The sequence below is a fragment of the Schistocerca serialis genome, chromosome 1, assembly GCF_023864345.2.
Source record: "Schistocerca serialis cubense isolate TAMUIC-IGC-003099 chromosome 1, iqSchSeri2.2, whole genome shotgun sequence".
Taxonomy (NCBI): domain Eukaryota; kingdom Metazoa; phylum Arthropoda; class Insecta; order Orthoptera; family Acrididae; genus Schistocerca; species Schistocerca serialis.
Genome location: NC_064638.1, coordinates 1,194,150,261 through 1,194,162,878, shown reverse-complemented (window position 1 = coordinate 1,194,162,878; position 12,618 = coordinate 1,194,150,261). Strand labels below are relative to the sequence as shown.

Sequence of the window (12,618 nt, the reverse complement as noted above, 5' to 3'; positions counted from 1 at the left end):
TGACCACTAATCCTAGAGTGTAGGCGAAATGTGTGATGGCAGTAGTTTCGATACTGTCATATACCAAAATTGCCACACAGGTATCTGCAGAACCACTAGTCATATGTTGCATAACCATAAAAGGGCGGGAGTCTGTTTGTTTGCACTTCTTGCAGGAACGTGAAATCGACTCATGTGGCTCGTATTGTTTCTCTCAGGAGTTGGATCTCGAAAGGCGAGCGGTACTCATCGTGGCCAAGCAGTAAGGCTAGCGGTGCGGTGATTGGGCATTGTCATCCATGGTGATGGTGAAGAGAAGTAGACATCTTGAGTGACGTCACACAGCGCTGACTGCAGCCCTCCCAGTGTTGTCCAGACTAGAAGGTCTGCACAGCCTAGATGTTCTCGGTCCACGACATGGGCGCAGAAAGTTTTAATGTTCCATAAGATCATAGTGGTTGACAGGGAGGGACTCAGCAGCTTTGCAGCCCTCTGTGGAACTTTCCTGCTGATCACTGTTCGCCGCTTATGACTGGCAGATGGACGTCGCCTCTCTCGCTTACTATTTCACTGCGTTGGATTGAGAAACAATGGTGTCTGCCTCGTGGGTGGCGTGTTGCGGGATTAGTTCCTCATCCTCCTGCGAGTGGAAGCTGCTGTTTCCTGACATGGTCCTGCAGTGGCGATTTTGGTGTTTCGTTGAATGCTGTTTGCGTGCTTGGCCTTCTATATTGGACTATGGTACTGAGCTACGCCTCACCAGCACAACGGCTTTGTTAGATACGATAAGTGAATTGATTGCGATCCTGCTGTGAGCGGTGCCTGCAATGTTCAGTGGTATCAATGGCTTTTTGGGGAGTTCTGCCACTGGCCAGGCTGACTGATCAGCCAAAATGCCGTCAGCAGAAAGTTGTTCCAGTACAGCAACGTCGGTTTGTGTCTGGACAGGGGGAGAAATTGTGAGCCTTGTTGCGTAAGCTACTTTGAGGATCGTCGCCATTGGTGGATGTAGCGCGTCCTGCAGTGGAACTTGTGTGATCCGACGCTGGAGACACTCGGAATATAGGTGACTTTCATTACTGCGTCTGGAACCGTTTTAGGCTGTCGGAGTTAAATAACGATGTCCTGACAGCCTTCTGTCTAGAGGTATGATGGTACGTGACATCAGAGCTCAATGTGCGCTTGGTGTACTCCATTGAGGACTGGGTATATTTTAAATTGGATCCATTTTTTTGCCACATGCTGTGCCATAGGGAAGGGGTGTCGCCATGATGTTTGCCGTCGGTAATTCGAAGGCTAGTTTGAATATGCATATAGTTCACAATCCCAGTCAGACATGGTCATCCTTGAAGTTACCAGCATTACTGTCTGTGGCATAAGCGGAGTCCTCGCTTCATATCATGAATAACTTTGTAGCATGTAGCGTAGTTAATAAGTTTCAGCTAGTCTGTGTAAATTACGATCGAAAAGTGAACGATGTTGGCAACCGAGACCTTGGCCTCCCCCATGCGTGCGACATCAAGTGTTATTGGTCTGGAAAAGTCGTTTCGAAAGACAAATTTCAACGCTGATTTTCTGTGTTGATTCACCGTGATCTTGTCGCGCTACAGCCTCACGTTAGTGTCGATCAGACGAAGTAAACAAGGTGAGCATGCTCACACTGCAGGTGGAAACACACAGGACGTCCGCGCTGCTCGGCTGCTGTAGCTGGACTGCCCTGCTACATCACCACGGTCTCGCGTGAAGACAGAGGAAGGATTAAGGAAGGACCATGAATACAACTGATTCTATATTTTCCTTTTTAAATTTGACACTAAGTCTAGAAATTTATGCATGTTCTCCTCCTCAGTCGACTTCTAATTCATCTCCTTTTTCATGTCTTCCTTTAGTAGTCCACTGACTGCCCGTAATCACCTCATTTTTTTCTATGATCTCCTTTCCCACTGTGGCCTGAAATTTCTTCACTTTATCGGCGGTATTCTTGGATCCGTTGTCAACTGGTGTTCATCCCATTTGCTTCGCTTTCCTTTTAGACAATTACATATGTGACTTGCTGTCAGTTTTGGGTCTGTCTGTCCTCTTGTGTCTTTCATCAGTTCTTAAAAAAATTCGCTTTTGTCTTTCTCGTTTTGACAGATCCATTCTTCAATCGGTAAAAATGAAACCCTTGTACGATCACTTTTTTTGTTCGTCTGTCCATCCGTCTCTTAAGATCCTTTTCTCAGAAATTGGTACAGGACGAACCTGAAATTTATGTCAAATACTAAGGTCTGCAGTCCATTCTTCGTGGAGTGCTGCACTGAGGAAAGGTATCGATGCCGATCGGTGAGGCCTGGCACGAAATCGGCGTTCCAAAACATCGCAAAGGTGTTCTATAGGATTCAGGTCAGGACTCTGTGCAGGCCAGTCCATTATAGGGACGTTATTGTAGTGTAACTACTCCGCCACAGGCCGTGCATCATGAACAGGTGCTCGATCGTGTTGAAAGATATCTCCATCACCGAATTGCTCTTCAACAATGGGAAGCAAGAAGGTGCTTAAAACATCAATGTAGGTTGTGCTGTGATGGTGCCACGCAAAACAACAAGGAGTGCAGGCTCCCTACATGAGAAACACGACCACACCATAATACCACCGCTTCGGAATTTTACTGTTGGCACTACACACGCTGGCAGATGACGTCCACCGGGCGTTCGCCATACCCACACCCTGACATTGGATCGCCACATAGTGTACAACGTTTTTCCACTGTTCAATCGTCCAGTTTTTATGTTCCTTACACCAAGCGAGGTGTCGTTTGGCATTTACCGGTGTCATGTGTGGATGAAATCCCAGTTTTCTCACCTCCCGCCTAACTGTTATAGTACTTGCAATGGATCCTGATGCAGTTTGGAATTCCTGTGTGATGGTCAGGATTGATGTCTGATTATTACACATTACGACCCTCTTCAACTGTCGGCGGTCTCTGTCAGTCAATAGACGAGGTCGGCCTGTTCGCTTTTGTGCTGTATGTGTTCCTTCACGTTGCCACTTCACTATCACATCGGAAACAGTGGACCTAGGGATGTTTAGGAGTGTGGAAATCTTGCGTACAGACGTATGACACGAAGTGGCCGTGCGGTTAAAGGCGCTGCAGTCTGGAACCGCAAGACCGCTACGGTCGCAGGTTCGAATCCTGCCTCGGGCATGGATGTTTGTGATGTCCTTAGGTTAGTTAGGTTTAACTAGTTCTAAGTTCTAGGGGACTAATGACCTCAGCAGTTGAGTCCCATAGTGCTCAGAGCCATTTGACGTATGACACAAGTAACACCAAACCACCTGTCCACGTTCGAAGTCCGTGAGTTCCGCGGAGCGCCCCATACTGCTCTTTCACGATGTCTAACGACTACTGATGTCGCTGATATGGAATACCTGGCAGTAGGTGGCAGCACAATGCACCTAATATGAAAAACGTATGTTTTGGAGGGTGTCCGGATACTTTTCATCACATAGTGTAAACTAAATACCTACTGCACTATGGACAAAATAATGCAAGTGAATATTTAATTGAAAGAAGGTTTTGTAAGTAAAACGAAGTTCAAGAAGAATGAGAAATAGATATAACGAACGCAATAATGTAGACGAAAGAACAGGGTGATAAAACAAAATAAATTAATTCGATATTACTATATAACATTAATTAAAACACATGAGCAAATATTTGAAGTGGAAAAGAATGATAGGAAGAAAAATGAGGACAAATGAAGAAGCTGATATTATGAATCAAATTATGTGGCAGAGGAATGGAAATAGAAAGCTACAATTAAATCAATTAATTGAATAAAACTGATGATCAGTTTCGATAAAGACTTAAATATAAATTTACTATTCCTGATGAGGTTTAAACCCACTACCCTCTGAATGGGTTGCTATTATCCTATCCACTACACCACGTAACCAGATTACATATGACAACTTTTTTAACGCTATTAAGTGTCACACAAAATTTTTAGTTTTTTTTTCATCAGTTACTCGCAAACGATGGCGCATCACGGTGAATAGCTGCAGTGTGTGATACCTGGGATCTTAACCAACATCATCGTATAGATGGTTTCAAAAAGTCGATTCCACTGCTGGGGACCTCTCCTTGTCAGATCAGAATGCTCTAACGGAGAACGAACCTGAGCTTCTGTTAGACCTGCATATAACAAACACGCACCAAAGTTTTAACTTAAAATGCATGAGGAACAGCGATGGTGCGAGCACACACCTACGCTCTTTCAAGGTTCAACTTACGCAGTAGACACTGAAAGGCGGTCGCTGTGTCGTGAGTGCCTTTCAGAAACCGCGCGTGTCACTTGTCAACTCAGAGAAGCTCATTCACAAAGCCTCTCTCTAGGCGGTGGAGCGATACATCTTTGCGAACAGCAAATGACTGGTATTTCTTGCGGAGACACCGGAACTATGACCGGTGGTGCCAGGCAGTGCGCTGGGTGCATGTTTTTCGGTTGGACGCCTCAGGCCGGCCGCGGTGGTCTAGCGGTTCTAGGCGCGCAGTCCGGAACCGCGCGACTGCTACGGTCGCAGGTTCGAATCCTGCCTCGGGCATGGATGTGTGTGATGTCATTAGGTTAGTTAGGTTTAAGTAGTTCTAAGTTCTAGGGGACTGATGACCACAGATATTAAGTCCCATAGTGGTTGGTTGGTTGGTTGGTTGGTTGGGGAAGGAGACCAGACAGCGTGGTCATCGGTCTCATCGAATTAGGGAAGGATGGGGAAGGAAGTCGGCCGTGCCCTTTCAGAGGAACCATCCCGGCATTTGCCTGGAGTGATTTAGGGAAATCACGGAAAACCTAAATCAGGATGGCCGGACGCGGGATTGAACCGTCGTCCTCCCGAATGCGAGTCCAGTGTCTAACCACTGCGCCACCTCGCTCGGTAAGTCCCATAGTGCTCAGAGCCATTTGAACCATTTTTTTTGGACGCCTCAGGCAGCTTGAATCAAAAATACACTCATCCCCTTTGTGCCGGGCAGCACACCGAGAAGAAGAGATTTATACTCTGGTCTTGTGCATTTTATATGGGCGCATTTGAACAGCCACTTTCATAATAATGGCGAGACTACAACAAGCTTCGGAACAATTGGGGTATATTTCCATGATTTGAAATCACGAGAATATTGAGGTTATGTAAATGGCGTCCTTATCGTGTTGCATTTTGCATTTGGACTTGGCACGGAAAATGTTATACTATTAATCTTCAGCAAATGTGGGGATCAGCTTCCATTTTTGAGTTAACCATCCATAGTGTCAAGTGATTTTAAAATAGATTCTAGGTTATTTTTCGAAATTTATTTTTACGTACTCTGGTGCTATGTTAAATATTCTAATCCGATATTTGTCTTAATCCATAACGGTTCACTTAGTGTATCTGATTTATTTATACTTTGTATTTGGGCTTCACAGATTTACTATATTACATCTTTGCTTTGGTCACAAATTCTTCGAGTTAAACTGCGTCAGAGAAGACATATCGTAAAATATAGTTTCCACCACAAGCTCATTACTTTCAGTTCATTACACAGAGTAGGCAAGGGAAGAAACGCATTTTTTGTTCTGCACAGACTGACCTTATAGGACCAAATTTTAATACACTTTGAGGCAACATAGTATGAGGTTTGCAGCCATTGTTGTAACTCGAGATTCAATTGTGTTACTTCCGAGTAATATCCCCACCGCCCTTTTCTATTTCAAAACTCAGTTGTGTTACTTCCGAGTAATACTCATGCCGCCCTTTTCTTTGCGATTTTCGTAAGTTTTTCCGTCTCCGAAACGTAAACTTCGAAATCAGATTGCGTTATTAATGAGACATATTCAGTGTATGCGGGTCATTTCAGTGCAGAAACCAGGTTCATTATGTTGTGCGAACGCTCAGGTACAGTTTCGAAACGAGTGGCTTGCTTATGATATCTAACACGTGCGATCGTGCTAGTTCAGATTTAATGCAACAAAACTATGCATAGACATGAGAATGTTAACAATTGTCGATAGTAAAACATTTTAAACCTCTTTCCAAACATCTATACACAGCAGAAAACCGAAACAAGCGGAATTATAAGTTACTGACCTAGCGACGGCATGATGCTTTCGTGTTGACAAAACTCAGTTACATGTGCCGTGAATTACTGACGCAGAGTGGCAGCATAAACAAGAGAAATGCGAAGCGTAGATCGTGCACAATTGTTGCAGGTCGATTAGAAACAAGGCAAGAGACTCAGTTCAAAAGAAAAAAATCTGAATCTACACTATGGTCTTAATGGAGGACTCTTTCCCATCGACATCTTTTGTTTCCTCCCAGAGACAAACAATTTCATATTGCAGCATCTCCTGTGTCACCAAAAAATTATAATTTTCTTAGAAGGATATCGTCGATTACAACCATATGGATCACAGAATCTACCAGTAACCTGGAATTTACTGTCCTACGAATTAAATAATTGGAATTCTCTCGCTCCCTATTCAAGCGGAGCAACTCACAGGCTCCGACGGAAATGGCACGATGGTTGCGTCTCTAGAACAGAATTCCCTGACAAACAATGGACGACTCTGCTGACGAGACTTACCCTGAAGAAGGTCATGGTGGAGCCGCCTTCAAGCGTGCCGTACGAGATCTCCGTCTGCTCGGCGAGGTCCGCTGCGTTCTCAATGGGCGTGATCATCCTCTCCACGGTGAGGAAGGCGGCCAGGTTGGCCGTGTACGACGAGATGATGATCAGCGTGAAGAACCACCAGATGCCGCCCACGATGCGCGTGGAAGTGGCCTGCACCGACCAGAATTCACATTGCCCAAAAACGCGTCCACGGTACATGGACAGGCACCTTCATGACACGAAAAATGATTTAGGGCGCGTAGACATCTCTCGAAGAGATAGTGAGCGTATGATAAATTGAGTAGACAGGTTTGATGTCCGAATATGTTAATACTGAGTCATTATGTGGCCAACTGTTTATTAGGCATCTCTTACTACAGCGTAATTATTCTAATAAAGCCATTTTTATTTGTCATCTATGTGTCACCCAACTGCAGAGTTAACTCATATTAGTGAAACTGCTGAATCCTATAAATTTATTTAGCTGTCAGCTTTTATATATTACTAAGGTAAATTGAATGTGATTTTAAAAATTCCATGAACTCCACGCCCATAATTTCGGAGGTCGTTCAGTGATATTTTCTGAGTATGTATACATATCGCAAACTTAAGTCCCCCCCCCCCCTCCCCCCCCCCCCCCCCCCATCCATTGCCACACATTTTTCTGTTATGGCCAAGCTGAGGAACTACTATAGGAATTTTGGTACGCTTTTCACTGATCGATAGACTGATTCACCAGTGAGGTTTGTATATATAATTCATTATTTATAGTAATGATGAGTGTATACTATACAGTGTGTTCCGAAACTATTCGTTCAAATTAATACAGGAGATAGAAAACATCAAAATAAATATCTTTCGACGAGGAACATGTGGTTTCTGAAGTCAGCTTGTAATGTTATGGTATATTTTATTAGTTGTGCTGACGTAAGCTGTTGTATTGGTGTCGCTAGCCGGGAATGTGTATTGACATTCAAATATCCACAATTAGCATGTTTGGGCACGTGGTTTCTGACGTCAGATATCCACAATTCGCATGTTTGGGCACATGTGAATCCACGAAATATTCGACCTCGTGCACATTATTAGAGATTCGGAGTTAACGTGTGGGCCGACACCCTCGGTGACAGGTTGACTGGACTATATATTTTTCCATTCCGTCTCAAAAGATGGCGATACCACATTTTCGTGGAACATGTGTTGCCAGAACTGTGGGAGGATGTAGCTCTGAATGTTAGATAAAGGATGCACTTCCAACATAATGGGGCGCCAGCCCATTTCAGCATTGCTGTGAGGAATCATCTGAGAGTCCTGTGAGCCCTGTGAAGTGGCCACCCAGGTTACCTGACCTCGCGTGTCTGGATTACGTCCTCTGGAGTCATATGAAGCAGCTGGTGTATGAAGCCATTGTGGAAAGAGAGGAAGACCTCTTCGAACAGACACAACAGTCAATTGTCCGACGATGTATCGCATGCGTGCAAGATAATATTCGCACATTCGAGAAGTTTCTGTTTTTGTCACTCAATTAGCAGGCTAAACTACCTTCTGGGTAAATCGTCCCTAGCACCAGAAATTGCCTTCTGGGTTCATTCACTGAGGTGACGAAAGTCATGAGATACCTCTTAATATCGTGTCGGACCTCCTTTCGCCCAAGCAACTAGACGTCGTAAGAACTCAAAAAGTCGTTAGTATCGCCTTTAGAAATACTGAGCCATGCTACCTCTACAGACGTCCATAATTGCAAAAGAACTTCGGATGTAGGATTTTGCGCACGAATCCACCTCCCGATTATGTCCCATAACTTTTCGATGAGATTCACGTCGAGTGGTCTGAATGGCCCAATCATTAGCCTGAATTGTCCACAATGTTCTTCAATCCAATCGTGAACAATTATGACCTGTTGACATCACTGTTTGCGAAGACGAAATCAGTGAACGGAAATGGTCTCCAAATAGCCGAATCAAACCATTTCTAGCCAATGATCGGTTCAATTTGACCAGAGGATCCAGTCCATTCCACGTAAACATAGCCCATACCTTTACGGAGCAACCACCAGCTTGCACAGAGCCTTGTTGACAGATTGGGACCATGGCTTCGTGCGGTCTGTGCCACACTCCAACCCTAGCATCAGTTCTTACCAATTAAAATCGACACTCATCTGACCAGGCCACGGTTTTCCATCCGTCTAGGGTCCAACAGATATGGTCACGAGCCCAGGAGAAGTGCTGCTGGCGATGTAGTGCTGTTAAGCAAAGGTATTCGTGTCCGGCATTCTGTTGCCACAGCCCATTAACGGCAACTTTCGCCGCACTATTCTCACTGATAAGTTCGTCGTACGTTCCGCTTCGATTTCTACGATTATTGCACGCTGTATTGCTTCTCTTTTAACACTACCAATTCTATGCAAACGCCGCTTCTCTCGCTCATTAAGTGAAGGTCTTCGGAAACTGCGTTGTCCGTGGTGAGACAAATTTGGTATTCCCGGCACACTCTGGACACTGTGGATCTCGGAATATTGAATTTCTTTACAGTTTTCGAAACGGAACGTCTCATGCGTCTAGCTCCAACTACCATTCCGCGCTCAAAGTCTGTTAATTCCTGTCGTGCGGCCATCAAGTCGGAAAACTTTTTATGTGAATCGCATGAGTGCGAATTACAGTGCCGCCATTGCACTGCCCTTTTAGACCTTGTGGTCGCGTTACTACCGCCTTCAGTCTATGTGCATATCGTTATCCCAAGAGTGTTATCACCTCAGTTTTTTTGTTCTCTACGTCTGTGTTAATTTGAACGAATACTTTTCTAACACCCTGTTTGTATAGCTATCTCTTCTATGTTTAATTGCCGTTTGGAGTGATATCTCATGGCAATGATGGGAGCTACCAGCCGGTCAGCTGCAGAGGAGGCGTTATCTGGCGGAAGAAGCAGTAAACAGCCGTCACAACTCCTGAAAGCAGAGAAGTATGACCAGAATGTATACATATTATAAATTAAAGTCCTCGCTGCGTTTTTCTGTCTGTATACCAAGGCTAATCTCAGAAACTACTGCAGAGATTTTGATACGGTTGTGACTAACAGAGAAACTGGTTCATGGGGAAAGGTTGTGCATATTACTACGTATTATAAACAATTATCCGGTTGCAAACATTTAGTGTTACCCCTAAGAAGCCGGGGTAGGTAGTTAAATTATAATATAAGGAAATCTTGGTTTTCAATGGTATGTTATAGAGTAACTATGTAATTATAATTTATTTGGCTTGTTAGCCCAACTACGTTTGTATGAAAATTTCCCAGATCGGTCCCTTGAACGGCCAGTGCCTTCCATTCTAACACGGAAGGATCGCTCTTCTATTGTATTCAGTGAACCCACACACGAGACGCATTTCGGTCAACAGTTCACTGGTATTCTATCCACACCGCTGTATTATCCTCTCAACGTACAGCTAACGGTGCCGGAAAAACAAACGCGAGACAGAACCGAGCATCACTGAATGCAAGCCTGAGGGCGAAGAGTAAAGTGGCCACTGCTATTGTCAGCAGTAAATACCGTGATAGTGGATGGAACAGATTTGTTTACAAACAAGACACAGAGCGCTTATCGTCGAGATTTACTTTGCTGTCGAAGTATATTCAGTGCAGTACAGATACAAAGATAAACGGGGTAACAAAACAAACGAAGTGCTGTTACTTTGTAGTAAGCCACATTTACGATTCAACTCAGAAGAAATATCCCTGTGCAACCTTCGAAATTTTGTTGTTGGGTTGACCCCGTGTATCCCACCCCCACTTATGTTAATCTACTAAGTGAATCTACTGAGCTGAGTAAAATCGTAAGAAACACGAAAAATGAAATTCGTTCAGAAACGAGAGTGTTTGAAAGTATCTTTCCTTGAGCAACAGCAATGTAATTTATTTACGTCGCTATGAAGCATTACTGCTAAATCCTACAAATTTTGTTGGTGTTATGAAAAGCTGTAAGTGAAAACTCGTTGCACATTTTGCATTAAAAATGTAGTATTAGTACAGAAATCACAAAATAGTTCAAAATACAGGACATCTTTTACATAAATCACATGGAGTACTACTAAAAAATGATATCTAGAAAGCTGTGAAGACAGGAAGCATAAGAGTATACGATATCCAGGCTCACTTACGAATCAATTAACTTTCATTTCTTAAATATTCTTGCGTCATGTAAAGCTCCGATACAAGCGTGAATTACAGATATTCTCATGTAAATTATCGTTTCGTTTAGGGCGAGTGAGAAAATTAACTCTGTTGTCATGCAGTTTAAGATTCTTTTTGGAGAATGGTTTATGCTTATGTTTGCAAACAGGCTGCGTGTAGCTTTCACTGTTAAGAACTTGGTAAACTTATATGACTCTGTGCGCTCTTGAGTATCAGTAGCATCAGTCCTCAATTTTCCACCTCTACGACGCACATAAATTGAATATCGTGTATCCGCGCACTTTTCTATCCACTGACTCAGACTTATTTTCTCAATAAGAAATTTCAGTCTCTTTTTTTTCTGTGCAACGTTTCGACCGTAGAAGAGTGCATTTGTTTTATAATTTTTACGTATTACATGACATTTAACAGTAATTTTTTATGCATACAAATAAAATTTTATTGTTTCTTGTGCAGATATTACGCGTCTCGAGTGTGAAATGTCAAACAGTATTCTACAGTGATTTACAGCTACGTGTAGCTTTCTACAACGTTAGTGATAGTTGGCGACACTTATTTAAGCATGTTTTCCGTCCTCATAACTTGTTTGTTGGTGACAGTATTTGCGACATTTCCATTGTATAGGTGTGTAGGTTCTTTGTTGTGTGAGTAAGAATTATGGTATCTTATTGTTAGCCCGTCATATCTAGGTAGCGTTGTATTTGGTACCGGAATAACTGTAACTTGATATACATTGAAGGGCCATAGAAACTGGTACACGTGCCTAATATCGTGTAGGGTCCCCGCGAGCACTCAGAAGTGCCGCAACATACGTGGCATGGACTCGACTGTTGTCTGAAGTAGTGCTGGAGGGAACTGACACCATGAATCCTGCAGGGCTGTTCATAAATTCGTAAGAGTACGAGGAGGTGGAGATCTCGTCTGAACAGCATGTTGCAAGGCATCCCAGATATGCTCAATAATGTTCATGTCTAGGGAGTTTGATGGCCAGCGGAAGTGTTTAAACTCAGAAGAGTGTTCCTGGAGCCACTCTGTAGCAATTTTTGGACGTGTGGGGTGTCGCTTTGTCCTGCTGGAATTGCCCAAGTTCGTCAGCATTCACAATGGACATGCAGGTGATCAGACAGGATGCTCACGTACGTGCCTCCTTTCGGAGTCGTATGTAGACGTATCAGAGGTCCCATATGACTCCAACTGCACATGATCCACACCATTAAAGAACCTCCACTAGCTTGAACAGTCCCATGCTGACATGCTGGATCCATGAATTCGTGAGGTTGTCTCCATATTCGTACAGGCCATCCGCTCGATACTATTTGAAACGAGACTCGTCCGACCAGGCCACATTTTTCAGTCATCAACAGACCAATGTCGCTGTTGACAGGCCAAGGCGAGGCTGAAAGCTTTGTGTCGTGCAGTCATCAAGAGTACAAGAGTGGGCCTTTGGCTCCGAAAGCTCATATCGATGGTGTTTCGTTGAATGGTTCATACGCTGACTCTTGTTGACAGCCTAGCATTGAAATCTGCAGCAGTTTGCGGAAGGGTTGCACTTCTGTCACGTTGAACGATTCTCTTCAGTCATCTTGGTCCCGTTCTTGAAGGACCTTTTGCCGGCCACAGCGATGTCGGAGATTTGATGTTTTACCGGTTTCTTGATATTCACGGTAAACTCATGAAATCGTCGTGCGGGAAAATCTCCACTTGATCGCTACTTCGGAGATGCTTTGTCCCATCGCCGGTCACCGACTATAACACAACGGCCAAACTCACTTAAATCTTGATAACCTGCCATTGTAGCAGCAGTATCCGATCTAACAACTGCGCCA

General features: G+C 43.9%; 1 protein-coding gene across 1 annotated transcript in view; it reads right to left on the bottom strand.

Moving 5' to 3' along the window:
* LOC126456514 (glutamate receptor ionotropic, kainate 2) overlaps positions 1-12,618 on the bottom strand; it is a 1,353,954-nt gene that overhangs the window by 36,496 nt on the left and 1,304,840 nt on the right. The window contains exon 12 of the mRNA XM_050092267.1: positions 6,581-6,778. Coding sequence (XP_049948224.1) covers positions 6,581-6,778 — 198 coding nt within the window. The remainder of the gene's footprint in view (positions 1-6,580; positions 6,779-12,618) is intronic.